The sequence below is a fragment of the Sinocyclocheilus anshuiensis genome, unplaced genomic scaffold (assembly GCF_001515605.1).
Source record: "Sinocyclocheilus anshuiensis isolate Anshui unplaced genomic scaffold, SAMN03320099.WGS_v1.1 scaffold1051, whole genome shotgun sequence".
Classification (NCBI taxonomy): domain Eukaryota; kingdom Metazoa; phylum Chordata; class Actinopteri; order Cypriniformes; family Cyprinidae; genus Sinocyclocheilus; species Sinocyclocheilus anshuiensis.
In genome coordinates, this window is record NW_015546234.1 from 1,770,501 (window position 1) to 1,790,167 (window position 19,667).

The window sequence follows — 19,667 nt, forward strand, 5'->3', positions numbered from 1 at the left end:
ATGGCTACAGTTCTCCGGGAAATCGATGGCTTCTTGAGAGTGTTTAAGACCCATGCAAACAACGCAAAAGGAAAGAAGATCCCTAGCGGAAATGAGGGTGCCTCACGTAGCCAGGCAGGCTCGCGACTGGTTGTCCACGGGGGTAGCTGGATTCGATTTCGAAAGAGCCATGAGTAGCGGACAGTAGATGGAGTGAGGAAAAGGCGAGGTAAGAGACGGACAGCCTAGTAACAAGTGCGAGTGTGGGCGGCTTGCAGAATAAAACAGCTGACATAGTAAAAATGACAAACACGTCTGGCAGAGGCTGATCCAAAGATGTGTCCTCCTGAAGAAGTCAACCAATGAGCTGTGAGTACATTTCCAGAGGTCGCAAGAAGTGAATGTCAATTGAGTAAAAGTAGTGTGTGCAGGGGCTTTATGTGCTCGTTAAGAGGTGGTTCCTTTACCTGCCACTGGGCACGCGCTCCTGTCTGTCAAGTCAAACTTGGTGCAATTGGATACTTTTGCAGAGGTCAGGCACGGATGCCCTTAGCATAGGTGGATTTCAAACATGAGATGATGAAAGAGAAATTTTTGTTGAAAGATGAAGCAGTACTGGGCCTTTCAAAACACTTATTCACATGTAGTATTGAGGGTGTGATACTGATACTGTTTCATATGCAATGACGTTAGCCAATCATAACTGCCAATCATAACAGTAGCTGATTACTGACAAGCCTTAAAGGACCCACTCCTTAAAAATGGATAATTTTTAGACTGAGGGTCAGAATGAGGGTTGAAAATAATAATTTTTCCACATATATATTTGTTTTTTGTGCAAAAAACTTCATTAACATTATAAGTGAACCTCAAGGAACATATTAAAATAATTTAAAATTCCATGTCATGACACCTGTAATGCTTCATCCACAATCTTCACTGAGCTTAACGCAACAAATGCTGCCTTAGAATTTGGCTAAAACAATGTGTTTTGGGAGGCTTCGTGTCTTTGCATCAAAGTGTGCGTATTTGATAGTTTACAAGGTTTTGTAACAGAGCATGTGTGTGGTAAGTGACATCAGTTGATATCTCATAACCACAACAAGGACTGTATCTAAGGTATTGAGCCATGGCTAGTGGATCAGACATTTTTTAGAAGTCACTGTCTATTGTTCATTTGATTAACTGAAAAGGTTTCACTGGCACAAGTGCATAGAGCAAGAGGCACAGGATGTTCTGTGACAACAGTTCTTATGGGTTCCTAAACAGTTGTCTAAGATTATTCGCTTCAACACTGACTACCAGGGTAGTCAATTTTGACTCCCTGATTCTTTTCTTTTGCAGTTGCCTAGCAAAGGGAAAAGCGTCTGGAGTTGATGTTCATCTTGGTGACACCAATGAGGCGCAGTGGTGAAGAGAGGCCAAACCCTGGAGTGACGGGTCCATCACACAAAAGATCCGACATCTCATCACGCTCCTCCAGACCAAAGGTGGCGTCGTTGAGCATTCGGCGATGCAGGTGACACGTCTGCTCCACTTTGAGTTTGTTGATGTCTCCGCGTAGTCGCATAAGTTGGCGGGCCAACTGCTGGTCCTGCATGCGCATCTCCATCTGCCAATGAATAACAGGTAGGAGAAATTCATTAAGGCTTAATTATATGACTTTGTGCCTCCTCAAATTTCATAGTGAATATTATGAAGCACTTACTGAGACATTATGAGACAGTATTTCCTTATTTTACACAGTCAAAGGTTTAGATAGGGGATTCTCAACTCTGGCCTTTAAGGTCCACTTTCCTGCAGAGTTGCTTTACTGTTAACTGTTTTGCTGTTTAATGCATTGTTTGCATTGGTGTTGTTGTTTGTTGATCTTTAAAGTTACTTTGTGTCATTTTGTATTAACTGTGCTTTTGTATGTAGTTGTTCATGGTTTGTAGGTTAAAATCAGACTTTATGCTCTCTACCAACACTATTGACAGCCAGCATTTATGACTTTAATTATAAGCAGAATACATCAATGGTAACAGTTTTTCATTTCTACATGTTGTCATTACTTGAGAAATACTCACTTTAAAAGTTTGAGACAAAACCATAGAAAAAGCTGAGTGGATCTGTTTTTCATTTTGATCTGCCATTTTCATTTCAAAAGGAAATTATTCTCATGTTAGTATTTGAAATAAAAAAATGTATTTTTAAACTACTGTTTTGAGAACATTTGAGTACTTTTTACAATAAAATACAATTTTAGTTATTCTACTTAAAAATGTCACATTTAATTCAATGTTACTTGCAATTTCTTTATAATTAATTGTGAAAATTACCAGCAATTTTGGAGTGAAAATTGTTTCTACACTGTGATGACAGCTTCATTTCAGTCTTTAGTGTCACATGATCCTTCAGAAATCATTCTAATATGATGATTTTGTGGTCATAAAACCTTTGTTATTATTATCAAAACTGTGATGCATTTTTTCCAAGTTTCTTTGATGGCAATACAATTCAAAGAACATTTATTTTGTAATATAAATCTTTTGTAACATTATAAATGTCTTTACTGTCACTTTTGATCAATTTTATTTAATTTTTGACCATTTGGATTAACCATTTAAATAAACATGGGCATTTAGATCCGTCTTTGTTTGCAAACATGCTTTTGTCCTTTTCACATAACAAGGAGCTCAAAATTAGGGGAGGTGATATGGATCTTCAGAAATCCTCTTGTACCGCAATTTGCACTGTTTTTGTTATTGTGTCCAATTTTCTTTGTGTAAATGTTTATGGACACATACAAAGCAAAGGCAGTGAAAGAAAGTCCTCTGATGTGGCGAAAGGAGCCTCATTGGATGCCTTGGCTGTAATGGCCTGTGCATAAAAGTATGTCTTGAACCACATGGCTGAGTGGAAGAGAAGTGATTATACTTAGAGGAACAGAGAGTGATCGCCTCTCATGCTCATCTGCTCACCATCTTTTCCACTCAATTTAACATGAATGGCAATCTTGTGCAGTGATGTGGTAATAAAGCCCTGCACATTCACTCCATTGTTTCAGTCAAATTAGCTAACTAATAGGGATGCTGTTCATTTTCTTATCTTATAGAAAGATGACTGCAAAATAGCAGCAAGTATTTTGAAAAATCTAATTTGTGAGAAGATTATAATGACAAATACGAGTGTCTATCTCATTCAAAATACTTTAAAAATACAGTTTAAAATGAATTGTGTCGATTAAAAAAATGTAAGAAAAAAAATACACATGAATGAGTGTTCATAATCATTTTTGAAAACAATTCAAAAGTTTGACTTTAATTATAAGCAGAATACATCAATGGTAACAGTTTTTCATTTCTACATGTTGTCATTACTTGAGAAATACTCACTTTAAAAGTTTGAGACAAAACCATAGAAAAAGCTGAGTGGATCTGTTTTTCATTTTGATCTGCCATTTTCATTTCAAAAGGAAATTATTCTCATGTTAGTATTTGAAATAAAAAAATGTATTTTTAAACTACTGTTTTGAGAACATTTGAGTACTTTTTACAATAAAATACAATTTTAGTTATTCTACTTAAAAATGTCACATTTAATTCAATGTTACTTGCAATTTCTTTATAATTAATTGTGAAAATTACCAGCAATTTTGGAGTGAAAATTGTTTCTACACTGTGATGACAGCTTCATTTCAGTCTTTAGTGTCACATGATCCTTCAGAAATCATTCTAATATGATGATTTTGTGGTCATAAAACCTTTGTTATTATTATCAAAACTGTGATGCATTTTTTCCAAGTTTCTTTGATGGCAATACAATTCAAAGAACATTTATTTTGTAATATAAATCTTTTGTAACATTATAAATGTCTTTACTGTCACTTTTGATCAATTTTATTTAATTTTTGACCATTTGGATTAACCATTTAAATAAACATGGGCATTTAGATCCGTCTTTGTTTGCAAACATGCTTTTGTCCTTTTCACATAACAAGGAGCTCAAAATTAGGGGAGGTGATATGGATCTTCAGAAATCCTCTTGTACCGCAATTTGCACTGTTTTTGTTATTGTGTCCAATTTTCTTTGTGTAAATGTTTATGGACACATACAAAGCAAAGGCAGTGAAAGAAAGTCCTCTGATGTGGCGAAAGGAGCCTCATTGGATGCCTTGGCTGTAATGGCCTGTGCATAAAAGTATGTCTTGAACCACATGGCTGAGTGGAAGAGAAGTGATTATACTTAGAGGAACAGAGAGTGATCGCCTCTCATGCTCATCTGCTCACCATCTTTTCCACTCAATTTAACATGAATGGCAATCTTGTGCAGTGATGTGGTAATAAAGCCCTGCACATTCACTCCATTGTTTCAGTCAAATTAGCTAACTAATAGGGATGCTGTTCATTTTCTTATCTTATAGAAAGATGACTGCAAAATAGCAGCAAGTATTTTGAAAAATCTAATTTGTGAGAAGATTATAATGACAAATACGAGTGTCTATCTCATTCAAAATACTTTAAAAATACAGTTTAAAATGAATTGTGTCGATTAAAAAAATGTAAGAAAAAAAATACACATGAATGAGTGTTCATAATCATTTTTGAAAACAATTCAAAAGTTTTAAAAATCTATTTTCAAGGTATTTTTTATATATACAAATATCATAAATTATGAATAAAAACATTTTTTTTATATTAATTATACCTTTTTTGGGAGTCACACCACATGATATCCACATGATATTTTTTATCCTTATATTTTTTCCCCTTTTTTTGTGGGTTTTTTTTTTCATGCTGGTTAATAATAATAATAATAATAATAATAATAACACTTTTTTATTTATATAGCGCCTTTTAAGAACCCAAGGACACTTACAAACAAGTGATGGACACCATATGAATATTTGGCATATAAAAGGAAATGACTTATTATGGAAAGAACTTATTATTTTAAGAAATAATAATAAAAAATAAAATAAAAAAAAGATTATGCCAGTCTATGTAATGAGCTTTTCTGTCAAGAATTTCATCCTTTTAAATATTACATTTTATTACCCTGATGTTTTTGGCTTTATAGTTCTCAAAAAGTAATAAAATTAACTGTATGCAATTTCAATTCAGAAATAATGCCATTTAACTTCAGTCAACAGATGGAGATGTTGAAACATTTTGACTTACCAGTTCTTTTCTAAGCCAAACAAGAGCTTCGTCAATATTATCAAACCCTCCAAGGCTTCTGGAAATCATATGAATATTTGGCATATAAAAGGAAATGACTTATTATGGAAAGGACTTATTATTTTAAGAAATAATAATACAAAATAAAATAAAAAAAAAGATTATGCCAGTCTATGTAATGAGCTTTTCTGTCAAGAATTTCATCCTTTTAAATATTACATTTTATTACCCTGATGTTTTTGGCTTTATAGTTCTCAAAAAGTAATAAAATTAACTGTATGCAATTTCAATTCAGAAATAATGCCATTTAACTTCAGTCAACAGATGGAGATGTTGAAACATTTTGACTTACCAGTTCTTTTCTAAGCCAAACAAGAGCTTCGTCAATATTATCAAACCCTCCAAGGCTTCTGGAAATCAGGGCATTCCCTGCAGTCACTTGTTGATTCTGAGGTGTGACGTTGGGCTTCAGTCCAACACTTTTCTCCAGCTCTGATGAGCCCTCTGACACGACTAAACCTTTTAGTCGAGTTTCCACTCGTTCCTTCCACTCAAGATAGGACGGCCTTCTGGTCTCAAGTCTGAGCTTCTCAGTCAATGCTTTCAAGTTTCTCAAATGATCATCTGGGGCACCCTCAAGGCCATCATAGTCCTCTATATTAATCTGAGGTATTGAGCTGGCATCCATGGCCTTTTGAGGAAGTGGTTAGTGTCGAGAAAATAAACAGTGAAAATCAGTTTAAGTGGTCAGGTGATGTCATTGCCTTGTTTGATCAGTAATGATACAGAAAACTTTTGGATTTGCTTGCAGTAACCAGGATGTTGTGTCTGTGGGACTATAAATTAAATCAGCAATGCAGATACTGAGCTTCCATTCTTGCAGCAGTATCATCTCCGTAGCGTAGCCGTCCTAACACACCTTGCTTCTTGATCCTTTCCTTCAATAGAAACAAACCTGGTTACCTTTTTATCATTTAAAGTTTTAGGCCTAATATTTAAGATTTATCCATTTTAATGGCATATAAAATGTCCATACTTTTCAATTTGACAGTTTTAACATAAACAAGTAGTACACTTAATGTGATGCATATTTGTCAGTCATACATAAACGAAACCAGTACGAATGTATGTCATAGTACCAATAAACTATAAAAGATGCATAATAACCAGGTTTAAATATTTATAATCTATTTATTATTTTTATTAATAACTATTTATAATTATTCTTTTAACGGTTTAATCAAACATTTTAAGTACATTAACTAATTGATCATACTTTTTAAGTGATTCAGTTTATATGTTTTCACAATTAACATATTCATGCTGATTATTTAAAAAAAATTAAACACAAAATGGTTTTTCGAAGTTGTAAGTAAAAGATTATTGGAGTGTTTTACAAGAAAATGTTTTTTTCTGCTTCAAAATGTCATGCTTAACACAGTGGGTTACTTGCTCTTTCCTTGTAATTGTTTGTGAAATTTACTAGCAATTTCTGAGTGAAATATTATTTGCTACACTATTTTTTTTTTTAGTTGTAGATGCCAATACCTATTAATAAATTATACCATGACTACTTTTTTAGTGTAAGTGAAAAAGTATATAAAAGAAAGAAGAAAAAGAAATTATGTATTTGATAAGATTATTTGGTTTTAATTTGCAAAACCAGAAGCTATTCTTCTGGAGTAAATCATGGTTAAAATGGAAAGTTTACTGATCACATCGCCGATTTCCATCCATGCCTCATATCACACTGTGGATCTTAGAAAGCTGGCGGTTGCCATAGCAACTAAACCCAGCCTATGAGTCAGCAGCACTGAAGACTGTCTGCTCTAAAGAACTAAATGTCACTCCTCACTACAGCAGCCAGACCTGTGACAATCACCAAAGAATATAATGCTGCTCAATTACAGCCTCTCATTACTCTAATACAGACAAGCAAAACTACTGCTGAGAAGACAATCACATGAAGTTCTGTTTCACGCCAAAGCATCAGCATTGTGCTTATAACGGAATTGATCTCAGGACCACCCACATTTTTCATGCTTTCCCGCAAAGCTGTCTGTCTAATGTATGTGTGATATAACGTTTGGCACAATGCCTTGATGTATTTCATCATCCCAGCTGCTCTAGGAATGTGTTCTTCCCATAAGAGGTGTGTGCTGGTTGTTAATTGGCCTCACGTTAACCTGCACACGGCTGCGGGACTAATCACACTCCTAAAGTCTCAGCTCATTGAGCACTTTGCACCACCTCCCGCACTTTTCCAGCTCTGTGTGTGGCAGCAGTAATGTGACTCATCTCACAGGGGGATCCATTCACCCCAGACCACTCTCACTTTAGTCTGACAAAATGTGCTTCTTAGGGACTAAATACCTAGACTTTAAAATATGAGGCAACTGATGATAATTCATGGTGAAATAAGGGCTCCACAAAGAGAATGAAAATACTGTATGGAATGTAAGAAACAAATTTCAGCATGAATATACAGTATATATAAATGCCTGTAGCGTGATATTTATCAAGAGACTAAACAAGCTTTGCAGGTTTTGCTTTTGCACTTACTTGATATAATAAAATATAAATAAAACAATAAAATATAATATAATGCGGTAGCACTTTATTTTTCAGTCCTGTTCTGCATGTACACACTATGTACTTATTAAATTGTACTTAATATAATAACCTGGAAAATTTCTCTTTTCATGAATAATATTGGTTTTGAGTGCTGTATCTTTCCACAGTCTAAAGTATTATGTTCTAGAATGCAGATCTCAAGGGGGGGAAAAAATTCTCCTTTTTCCAGACATATTAAATGTTCTTTGGGCCAAACAGACAGTTTTGAACACTATGCATGACTGCATTTATCCATGTCTAATTAGATGCGGTGAACTTTACTGTCGTATATCTGGAGTGCAAACCTTGGTTTCTCAGCATAAAATGATTGTGCTGTTTGGAGTGAAAATGAACTATTCTGGCCAGAATCTCAATTCATGACCAGTATTATTGGAATAATGCCGTGATGACTAACAACTTTCCATTCAGCTGTTAGCTGTGTAACAACATGTAACAACATTTCTTTGATTATTACCAAATAGTTTATTTATTACACGTCACATAGCAATGATTAACTGAGCCCAACTAAATACAGACTAAATGAAAACCTATTCGGGTGTTGAATAACTCATGTCTAGACAATTCAGAAACATGAAATTTGTTTACTTTTCTTTTCTTTTTTTTTTAAAGACAATAACTTCATAAAAGTTGTTACTTTAAAATGCACCATCTCAATCAACCTATTCATGGTCGGTGAATGCAACTGATTAGAATGAAACATCATGAAGCAGATACATCCTGCGTAGAAAAGTGATTTAGGCTGTTGAAAGCCATCTAAAACTTACTGCACCCTGTGGGACAGGCATTAGCCAGTTCAGTAGTGACTCTTAGAGAATATTTGAATATTTTTATCTAGTTTATATGGGCTTTAGAGAGTCTGGACACTCTCTTTATGCAGATAGTATTAAGGAAAAGATTATTCTTACCTTCATAGTAGTTTGCCAGGCACTTGCACCCCTCGCGTCCTACTCTACTGGAGAGCACAATAACACTGCTTTTACTCCACACTTGGTTCTTGAATGAGATGAGAGGCTTGAATGGAGGAGGGGCGTAAGTTGCGTCAGGTTGTGGTTGTCGTGGAGACGGTAAAGAATCTGCACAAAGCCTCGGAGTACAGCATCTTTCACAGCAAGGAGAGGCCAACTAGCACTCCTCCAAAACACTTGTACTCTTGCATGTTAAACAATTACATAAGAAATATTAATTATCATAATAAGCTACTTCAAACATTTTACAAGGCCTATCTTAGATCTACTTCCACATTCTAAATATTTATTTATAGAACTTCAGATAGACCTTCAGAGAATGTAATGTGCATTTCATTTTATTTAAAAAGTAGAAGGTCCAGAAAAGTAAAAGACCACATTTTGTTGTGATATCATCAGGTCTATTTCCAAATACTTATTATTCAAGACTTTGGAAATGCATAAATGGTTAATATTTAAACTGCCTATTGATGACCATGTGATATGTTATGTTTGTGTGACCTCTGGTGGAGAATGTTCATAATGAAACTTGCATTAGTCATATTCTTTTTTCATAAACGGTATGAAAATTTCTTATCACGATTATAGTGACCAAAATGATCACGGTTATCCGTATTATTACGGTATTGCGCAGATGTGCTGGACATTTTCAAAAAGCACTGACACATAAGTCGTTTCACCAAATTTTATACTTAAAATCAACAAACAACAAATAAAATTACTTTTTATTTGCATAAACTCTAAAACAGTAACATTGCCAATGATGTCTGGATTTTAAATAGCAACATGATGACAACAGTTTATCTAATAACATGTACAAAATATTCAAATAAAGCTTTGAAAAAGTTTAATAAAAAATCAACCTCACAGTTCAGCCTTTAAATAAAGAAAAGGGTTGTCAAAATGATCATTGATTAATAAATGATTATATGTATTTTATCTGCTCCATAAATAATTATAGATACCTTATCCGAATTGTTTAAATGTGTACAATACACATAAGCTTGTTTTTCATCAGCTGGTCAAAATTTACAGCAGGTTCGTTTTTTTGTCCAGACAAAAACTGCTCACAGGCAGAATATACAGTTAATGTAACTCTCTGTAAATCCACTCTCTGACAGCAGGTGGCGCTGATGGAACAGCAGAATAATGTCAGTTTTATATACATTCTAAATCATAAACAACTTAAAGGTATCTTCTAAACGTCTATTTGACATCTGATAGGAAACGTCCTATAGACATAGGCTATTGCATGAGCAAACACTCTAAAAAGTCTTGCAGATGTAAATGCAGACGTCAAATAGACATCTCTGTGATGTACATGTGCCATCAGGGATTAAAATTATATTGTACAGAACAAAAAGTAATTATTTAGAATTACGGTAGATGATTTGCATTTACGGCTATCATTTAGACTTCAGTAGCCATTAGCCTAAAAAATATTATTACACACTAACAAACTATTAAATAAAAATAAAATTAATAGTGTTGTTGTTAGCGTTTAGCGCTGATAATGAGATTCTTTTGGTGAGAGAGAAATAGGCGGGACTTCCTGTGCTCGACCCTGTGTTTATTTTTTGCAGAGCCAGATATCGTCCACAGAGGTAAGCTGAACGTTTGCTTGCATGCATACACACGGGTTACATTCGTTTAATTGCAAATGCATCTGTTTTCACTGTGAAGGTGCTTGATATCGGAGAAGTTTTCATAATGTATTGTAATGCCATAAAGCGTTGTCATAGATCATGCAGCGCGCTAACTTGAGATAAACGGGTTTCCTTTCGTTTACAACAGCTGCCGTTGAGCGGAGAAGCACACTGGTTAGTTGAGGATAGTGTTATAGAATATTATTTTAGACCCAACAGGGATTGTTTTGTAGATGTTTTAAAAAAGAAGGACACCAGTGAAGCGAGCGAGCGGCGTGACGGGTGACAGAAATGCGCTGCATTGTGTGATGTCATCATCTTCCATTTTTACTGACGCACTGTACAATTGAATGATTTTGATACATTTGACACCCGTTTAAAGCATTTATAGTTCGAAATGTATCCAGTTAGTTGTTACATTATGTATAAGAAAAATGCACCTGTTAACTGAGGAGGCGCGCTGAAAGTAGGCTGCACTGCCATGACTGAATATGACATACATAACCGTAAATACATGCAGTGCCATTCAGAACAATGCGCGACCGATTGCTTTCTTTTAAAGACGGATACAAGCGGATTTAAAAATAATAATAATAAAATTAATTGTTGCTGTTTTTTTTAGGTGAGTCATTGTTGTGTAATTTGTGTTTTTCCCCCCACGTTTATCTTTTTATTTTATTTTACTCTGAGTCAAATCTTTTGCCGAGCTGCATTCTCCTGTGTGAAATCATTGTAATTTTTTTGTAAAACTGTGGTTTACAATAAAATATATTATACAATAAAATATATTATAAAATATAGTAAAGTGAAAAAATAAAATAATAAAGTGAAAATAAAATATAATAAAAAATGAAAATGTAATAATATAAATCGACGATATTTTTCATATTTACCTTTTTCATTTATTTTTAATTTAAATTTTTTTGTTTGTTTATAGTGGCCGTCTTTTAAAATTTCCATATCGATCTTTTCAAGCTGCATTCCCCTGAGATAAATCATTAATTGTTTTTTAATATATTAATTAAAATGTTAAAATATTAATCAGAAACTGTTAACACATTAACTTAATTGCCATAATCAGATTAAGCCAATATTCTGGTTTCTAGAAATCTCTCTCTCTCTCTCTCTCTATATATATATGGAGAAACTAGTTTTGAATGACTTTAAAAACATATTACAAACTTTGCGTAACAGGAATAAACTTTTATGTGAGTGTGTTTATATTAAATTAGAAATTAATGTGCATATTTTAATTTATTTGCAATTTGCTTATTGTATGTACACCAGAATTCCACTAATAAAGTTTTACCCACACTGTTGACATTAATTATAAAATTATGTGCATGTAAATGTGGTCAATGGTCGAAACTTTCTTTCCTTCCCCATTCATGCCTTCAATGAATTTGCTTTTTATAGGTCTCCCTTTAGTAGAACATCTTACATCATGCCAGACCTCTTAGTGATTAAGAGCTGCTTCCTGAGTTGCTTATTAGTATTGCTTCAGACATCAAGCTCACAGCAGGACGAGCAAAGCCAGCTGCTACTGGTGTCCTTTGATGGCTTCCGCTGGGACTATGTGAATCGAGTACCCACACCCAATTTCCGTGCCCTGATGGATGAGGGTGTGCAGGTGGAACAAGTGGAAAACACCTACATCACCAAGACCTACCCGAACCACTACACCTTAGTGACAGGATTACATGCCGAAACCCACGGCATTGTTGCTAACGAAATGTATGACCCCATTCACAACCGCTCCTTTTCTATGGAAGGACCTGAAGTGTATGATGCATGGTGGTGGGAGGAAGCTGTGCCATTGTGGGTCACCAATCAAAAGGCTGGGCGGAAGAGCGGAGCTGCCATGTGGCCTGGATCAGACGTAGCGATTGGTGGAACGTTCCCAACACATTACTTGAGTTATAATGCGTCAATGCCATTTGAGACCCGAGTCGACCAACTCATTGACTGGTTCTCAGGGCCAGAGGCCATCAATTTTGGTGTCTTGTATTGGGAGGAGCCAGATGAGAGTGGGCATAACTTGGGGCCAGAGAGCCCACTAATGGATGTAGTCATAGCAGACATCGATGAGAAGTTGGGATTCCTCAGGGAAAAGCTCAAAACTGCTGGCCTTTATGACAAAGTCAATCTCATCGTTACGAGTGATCATGGAATGACACAGTTATCACATGATAAGATTATTGAGCTGGACACCTACGTCAGCCGTGATCTTTACACATGGATAGACAAGAGCCCTGTAGTTGGTATTTTGCCAAAAGAAGGTAAGAATAAATATAAAGCATTTTGTATTGCTTATTACACTAGTCATGTAATTGGGTGTTTCTTCCACTTCCTTCTTTTTCTTTAAATTAAATAAAGATCACATTGATACTGTATTGGAAAGTTTTACCATGCCTTCATCTTGTATTTTTGTTACTTTTCAAAGGCCTTTTTTATTTGGTATCGAATTTATTGTTTTTCTCTTTTCCAAACCTGTGACTTCAACTATAAAAATCCATCATAAAATATGAATCATTAAAACTATGAAAATCTAAATGATGTTTTATTAACAAGGTTCGGGAGGAGCACGATCAGATAATCAACCAATTCGGCACAGGTGGAGCTTGTCTAGTTAATCATGTTAACTAGCACAGTACGTATATATACAGCCAAATTACCTCTGTCCCACGACAGTTTTCCGGCATCCCTCCTCACTCTTAACTATTCTCATCCCAGATTAGGGATGGGGGAGTTCTCTGGGTTTGGGCTATATTCCGAGCTCGGAGCCCTCCCTCAGGACAGCACGCCAAATATCCCTGCAAACAAGCCTGCACTGACCCTTTACGGGCCCACTTAGGGCTAGCCTTAGGGCCCCCAGCGGGCTGCTGGCACAGGGCCCCTGAGAATTTGCTCATTGGCAAAACGTTGGCCCCTTAGCGCTGGCCCTTCACGGGCAGCCCTCACTTGGCCCCCAGGAAGCCCTCTATATGCCCACACAGGGCCCGCACTATTAATCTACAACAATACATCGGTTTCACTTTAAATACTTTCCAGCTACTATAACTTAAGTTTTTGGGAAAAACAGTTATTATACATCTGAAATGGATGCAGTCACCACATAACTAATGTCTGTATTGTCAAAAATGTACAGTAGTCAAAGGGATTTCAAATCAATTTATTAAATACAAAATAGAAAACATTCAGTTCAGTTTAATTCAGCTACATATTGCCAAGAATGCAAATACACAAAAAAACAAAACAAAGCAATGTAAGACTGTAGGATTTCGTCATGTGAAAGTTTCATGCACTTCTTGTGCAATCTTCTCTGTAGTACATCAATGTCCAAACACTGTCCATAGCTGAAGTTGACTGATAGCAAATGAATAATCCAACCTCTTGTAATGAAAACACGCCACAGCTCTTAAACACCAGACTCTTCCTAACCAGGAACAGTCAAAAATAGTCCAGACTATGGTCCCACGTTGAAAAGAACTTTAAATTCATATTCAAACTGGACCATGATGTGGTAACCTCACCAATAAAGAGTCCTTCTAAAATGCATACAAATACACTCTTAAACTCTTAGCATCATTCCAAACATAGGCCATACATGCATGGTCTCTTTTGGTTTGAGCCATTCCACTTCAATTGAGTGGCTAAAGAATGGCCAGTCAATGTTGTTTGTATTCTCCTAGTTGCATTACAGGGCTGCCTACACAAAACCTGCATGGGCCCAAAGGATACAAAAGTTGCTCTGGGCCCGAACGGGCTGGCCCACACTGGGCCATCATAGGATTAATGTGGACAGTCCACTAGTGTGGCCTGCTCACAGAGACCCTGCGGTGAGCCCAAAGCTGTGGGCCTCACCTGGGCAAGCCCGCACTGGGCCTGTTTAGGTTTGGTGTGGGCTGGCCCTAGCCCATGTGCCCGCAAAAAGCCAGCATGTTTGCAGGGATGCTTACTATTTGCTCAATCCAATTAGAACTCATGAAACCAGGTTTTTCTAAACTGGGGTTCATGAGGGAACTTCAAGGGGTTTGTGAGTTGATAAAATCTAAATATTAATTAAATCTTAAAAATGTAAATTTAACTACGTTATATGACCGTTAACCAACATTAGAGAACGTCTCAGGTTACTTATGTAACCATGGTTCCCTGAGTAGGGAACGAGACACTGCGTCCTCTAGGGGTCGCCAATGTAAGACTGTAGGATTTCGTCATGTGAAAGTTTCATGCACTTCTTGTGCAATCTTCTCTGTAGTACATCAATGTCCAAACACTGTCCATAGCTGAAGTTGACTGATAGCAAATGAATAATCCAACCTCTTGTAATGAAAACACGCCACAGCTCTTAAACACCAGACTCTTCCTAACCAGGAACAGTCAAAAATAGTCCAGACTATGGTCCCACGTTGAAAAGAACTTTAAATTCATATTCAAACTGGACCATGATGTGGTAACCTCACCAATAAAGAGTCCTTCTAAAATGCATACAAATACACTCTTAAACTCTTAGCATCATTCCAAACATAGGCCATACATGCATGGTCTCTTTTGGTTTGAGCCATTCCACTTCAATTGAGTGGCTAAAGAATGGCCAGTCAATGTTGTTTGTATTCTCCTAGTTGCATTACAGGGCTGCCTACACAAAACCTGCATGGGCCCAAAGGATACAAAAGTTGCTCTGGGCCCGAACGGGCTGGCCCACACTGGGCCATCATAGGATTAATGTGGACAGTCCACTAGTGTGGCCTGCTCACAGAGACCCTGCGGTGAGCCCAAAGCTGTGGGCCTCACCTGGGCAAGCCCGCACTGGGCCTGTTTAGGTTTGGTGTGGGCTGGCCCTAGCCCATGTGCCCGCAAAAAGCCAGCATGTTTGCAGGGATGCTTACTATTTGCTCAATCCAATTAGAACTCATGAAACCAGGTTTTTCTAAACTGGGGTTCATGAGGGAACTTCAAGGGGTTTGTGAGTTGATAAAATCTAAATATTAATTAAATCTTAAAAATGTAAATTTAACTACGTTATATGACCGTTAACCAACATTAGAGAACGTCTCAGGTTACTTATGTAACCATGGTTCCCTGAGTAGGGAACGAGACACTGCGTCCTCTAGGGGTCGCCTTACCACAGAAATGCACGCTTCAGACAAAACAGTCAATGAAGACGAAGAAGAGAATGATGTATGCTCCCGGCGCCTATTTATACTATAGTCGCACCGGTAGTGACGTCATGGCTGTCGCCGGCCAACGAGTTGGTGTTTTTTCAATGTATGCTTCAGACACGGGTCACGACGAGGCGTTCCCCATAGCGACCCTTAGAGGACGCAGTTCGAAGTTCCCATGAAAGGGAACCATAAACATACAAATGTGCTGTTAAATTATTGAAATATTACTTCAGATAAATATTTTCTGTTAAAGGGGTCTTTAGGTCTAAATAAAGAGTGAAAAAACATAAATCATTTCAGTAAATAAATCATGTAATTTGTGAGCAAACTATTTTTATTGTGCATCATTTCCAATCAAGTTTTAACTTTATGCAAAAAGTGTACAAAAAGATATTATTATAAATTTAGTATGCATAAAACCTAGCTACGAAATTAACCTTAGCAAGATAAATGAGTCGGTCATTTTATTTCAAAAATGTATAGAAAGTAATTTACATTTACCGTTTTTATCATCACAGAATACAATACAACAAAATATGCCTTTTTGAATGGCAAAATATGCCTATCGTTTAAGAAACACCCAGTTACTAATGTTATATGTTTTAATTGGTGACACGTGCTTTATAGTTTTTGAGTGTTATTCTCTTCTTAACCCAGGTAAACTTGAAGAGGTCTACCATTTGTTGAAGAATGCCAACCCTAACATGGTTGTTTATAAAAAGGAGGAGATCCCAGATCATTACCACTACAGACACAATGTCAGGATCATGCCTCTGATCATTGAAGTCAAAGAGGGCTGGACGGTCATGCAGAACAGAAACGGATCTTTTATGTGTGCGTATTAATATTTACTCATAATTTAAGCAGAACATAGTATGATAACCTATTAAAGGAATAGTTCACCCATAATTGAAAATTTGCTGAAAATGTACTCACCCTCAGGTCATCCAAGAGTTTATTTCTTCATTGTAACAGATTTGGAGAAATTTAGCATTACATCAATTGCTCACCGATGGATCCTCTGCAGCGAATGGGTGCCATCAGAATGAGAGTCCAAACAGCTGATAAAAACATCACCATAATCCACAAGTAATCCACACAACTCCAGTCCATCAGTTAATGTCTTATGAAGCAAAAAGCTTAATGATGGATTGTTTATTACAAAAACGCTGATTTTTGCTTCACAAGCAAATCATTATGTTATAAGACTCTCAATCTGACGGCACCCATCCACTGCAAAGGATCCATTGGTGAGCAAGTGATGTAATGCTGAATTTCTCCAAATCTGTTCTGATGAAGAAACAAACTTATCTATATCTTGGATGGACTGAGGGTGAGTAAATTTTTGGGTGAACTGTTTGTTTAATATCATTGATGTGTTTCCTGATGAGTATCAGAGATATCTTTGCAATTGCTTAATGAATACATGCTTGATTTGCAGTGGGAAACCATGGTTATAACAACAGCCTTCCCAGCATGCACCCTGTGTTTGTCGCCCGTGGACCCGCTTTCCGCCGCGACTACACCAAAGCATCCATGCGCTCCGTCGACCTCTATCCTCTCATGTGCAGCATTCTTGGTCTCAAGCCCTTGCCCAACAATGGCTCTTTGTCAAGCGTACAGGATGTCCTAGTGGAGACGTCAACCCCAAAGCCAGTGGTCCCACCCGTGCCCAGAGAGCCTTCCTACGCCTGGGCCGTGGGATCCATCCTCGGCGCTGCCCTCGTGATCGGGTTTCTATTCATCTTTGTGCAACAGGTGACACAGCGGCAGCTAACGCCACTGCATCTGTCTAATAGTGAAATAACACAACCCTTACTGTAGGGTCAAACACAAGGGTTGTTGGCACTTTTCTCATGTGAGGTTCTCAAAGTATGTGGCACTGATTATCTCTCCAGTGCCACAGATCTTGATTCATTCTAAAATAATTCTAATAACACTTTTTAAACAGTCAGCATGGTCGCTTGAATTCAAAAGCGATCGATATCCATGGTACCACGCCAAAGCTGAATATACCAAAAGCAATATGGGGAAAGATGCTACAGTGGAAAAAGGTTGTGCAATCATCAAAATCATAGCTGACTAAGCCAATAGTGCCCTCTTCTGGTGAAGCTGTCAGTCATACCTTTATTCTAGTCATCTAAAATCTAGTATTTGAAGAAAAAATGTTAGCATCCCCATGCTTTTCCTTTCAATTTGAATCTGACATTAATTTAATAAGAGAGAGTTGACCTATCTTGAATTTGCTTTAAATGAATGTTCCAGGTTCAAATTGATAGCATTCGTGGCATAATTATCACAAAAATTAATTTCCGTGTCCCTCCTTTTCTGTAAAAAACAAAAAACAACTACAACAAAAAACACCAATCTGGGATACATTAAGGCACTTACAATAGAAAACTGGACCAATTCATAAACATTAACATTAAAATAATCATTTAATACTATTAAAATAAAACATTGAAATACTCACTGTTTCAATAGTATAGACACAACTAGCAAATAATATGAATGTTAACATAAAATATGATTTTAGTGCGAAAAATTACTTCTGTGTAAATTGATTTTCAATTTTAGGTTTTTTTCCATGACAACACAATGCTATAATCCCTAAAACACTAAAAGGCCTAAAAATGATTTAAATAGCATTACAGCCCAAATAATATACAAACTGTAACAGTAAAAGAAAAAAAAAAAACATTTTAATTGATTTTATAATATGGTAAGCTTCACATTTCTTTGATGAAAAGAAAGTTAAAAAGAACAGCATTTATTTTAAATAGAAATCTTTTGTAACATACAATTTCTTTAATGTCACCTTTAGGCTCAAATAATGCACATTTTAACATTATTTATAAAATGGGAAGCTTGGCCTCATTTACTTCTTCCATTGTAAGTGCCTCATTGCAACCTCCTTTTTTCTTTTTATAATTAAGAAAGTCAAAATATTTTTTATGTTGATTAACACTATGCCACAAATGCTGTTGATTGAGTTTAACTTGTTTTGAACCCAGAATATTCCTTTAACTGAATGTTAGATTCTGAACAAAAAATTTAAGGGAGCTTAGTAGCAGTCACTTTTTGAATTTGTTGTTATTCTCACATCCATCACAGTTTTGTTTGTCAATGAGTTAAATGCAGTTGTTTAAGTTGGCAGATTAATGTTAATGAAAAGAAGCTGGTAGTTGTCAAACTACCCCCATGTTGCACTAAGATCAATGTAAGCTAATCAGTAGAGAGAGATGAAGTATTAGACTAGTGGGATGTTTTAGCTTATCTGCGTTTTGCACAATGTAATACCATCCAAAATGTATATAAAAAAAGGGGGTGGGTGCCAAAAATTGACATCAAGTAGTAATAGTTTAAGTCCTGCGTTAATGTATTTTGTACTTTTTGAAAATAGCATTTAACAAAACGCCCTGTGTAGGGCAAAACACTGTGATCTGTCTTCTACTGGTGCAAAGACTAAAGGGAAAGTAATTATGATCTTTGATATAAATGTTGCTAAAGTAGTAGTAGTTAGCTGCTTGCAGAATGTTAGGATTGTTTCTGTTATTAAGAAGGAAATTATGTCTTTCTATATGGACGTGTGCAGACTGTTGTGTTTTGTGTATTTCTATGATTTATTGGATCTGTATTACATGTTCTGGATTTTATGGCCTAATGTCTGATTTTGACCTGTCAAAAGTCCCATAACTAAAACATTACGTTAAATGTGCTACATTAAAAGGTTAATAAATGCCTGATTTGGAAACTTCTGAGTGCTTGATGTCTAACTAGTGTAATTCTTATTAGCAGTCACAACCCATTTCCCCCACAGCGACTATCATTACAGAAAAGTTCAGTGTCAGTATTTTTTAAAAATGTTTTTGAACAAAGTATCTTATGCTCACCAAGTGTGCATTTATTTTATTAAAAATACAGTACAAGTGATTGTTAAATATTACAATTTAAAATGACTTCTATATGTATATTTTAAAATGTAATTTATTCCTGACGCAAAGCTGAATTTTCAGCATCATTACTCCAGTCTTCAGTGTCACATGATCCTTCAGAAATCATTCTAAGATGCTAATTTGCTGCTCAAGAAACATCTTCAAAAAACTGCGGCTTAAC

The 19,667-nt window shown here is 36.1% G+C and overlaps 2 protein-coding genes across 3 annotated transcripts; one reads left to right on the forward strand and one right to left on the reverse strand.

The window, feature by feature from the left end:
• Window positions 1-986: 986 nt before the first annotated feature.
• LOC107701512 (protein FAM167A-like) lies at window positions 987-8,744 on the reverse strand. The gene is made up of 3 exons (XM_016503553.1): window positions 8,681-8,744; window positions 5,494-6,079; window positions 987-1,591 (listed from the first exon to the last, which is right to left on the reverse strand). The coding sequence occupies exons 2-3, from the start codon at window positions 5,827-5,829 to the stop codon at window positions 1,328-1,330; spliced, it is 600 nt and encodes a 199-aa protein (XP_016359039.1). The 5' UTR covers window positions 5,830-6,079; window positions 8,681-8,744; the 3' UTR covers window positions 987-1,327.
• Window positions 1,560-18,273, forward strand: LOC107701510 (ectonucleotide pyrophosphatase/phosphodiesterase family member 5-like). 2 transcript variants are annotated; one of them, XM_016503549.1, is made up of 4 exons: window positions 1,560-1,608; window positions 11,803-12,665; window positions 16,209-16,385; window positions 16,993-18,273. In XM_016503549.1, exons 1-4 carry the CDS (start codon window positions 1,598-1,600, stop codon window positions 17,373-17,375), a joined length of 1,434 nt encoding a protein of 477 aa, XP_016359035.1. In that variant the 5' UTR covers window positions 1,560-1,597; the 3' UTR covers window positions 17,376-18,273. The 2 variants fall into 2 exon arrangements, with proteins under 2 accessions (XP_016359035.1, XP_016359036.1); XM_016503550.1 differs by lacking the exon at window positions 1,560-1,608 and adding an exon at window positions 10,299-10,344.
• Window positions 18,274-19,667: the final 1,394 nt, after the last annotated feature.

Excerpts from the sequence above, each read along its gene's own strand:
- LOC107701510 (XM_016503549.1), top strand. Across the intron at positions 12,666-16,208 it reads TGGTATTTTGCCAAAAGAAG|GTAAACTTGAAGAGGTCTAC; the intron begins GTAAGAATAAAT and ends TTCTTAACCCAG. Across the intron at positions 16,386-16,992 it reads CAGAAACGGATCTTTTATGT|TGGGAAACCATGGTTATAAC; the intron begins GTGCGTATTAAT and ends CTTGATTTGCAG.
- LOC107701512 (XM_016503553.1), bottom strand. The coding sequence starts at position 5,829 with ATGGATGCCAGCTCAATACCTCAGATTAATATAGAGGACTATGATGGC. Across the intron at positions 1,592-5,493 it reads TTTGGCTTAGAAAAGAACTG|ATGGAGATGCGCATGCAGGA; the intron begins GTAAGTCAAAAT and ends ATTCATTGGCAG.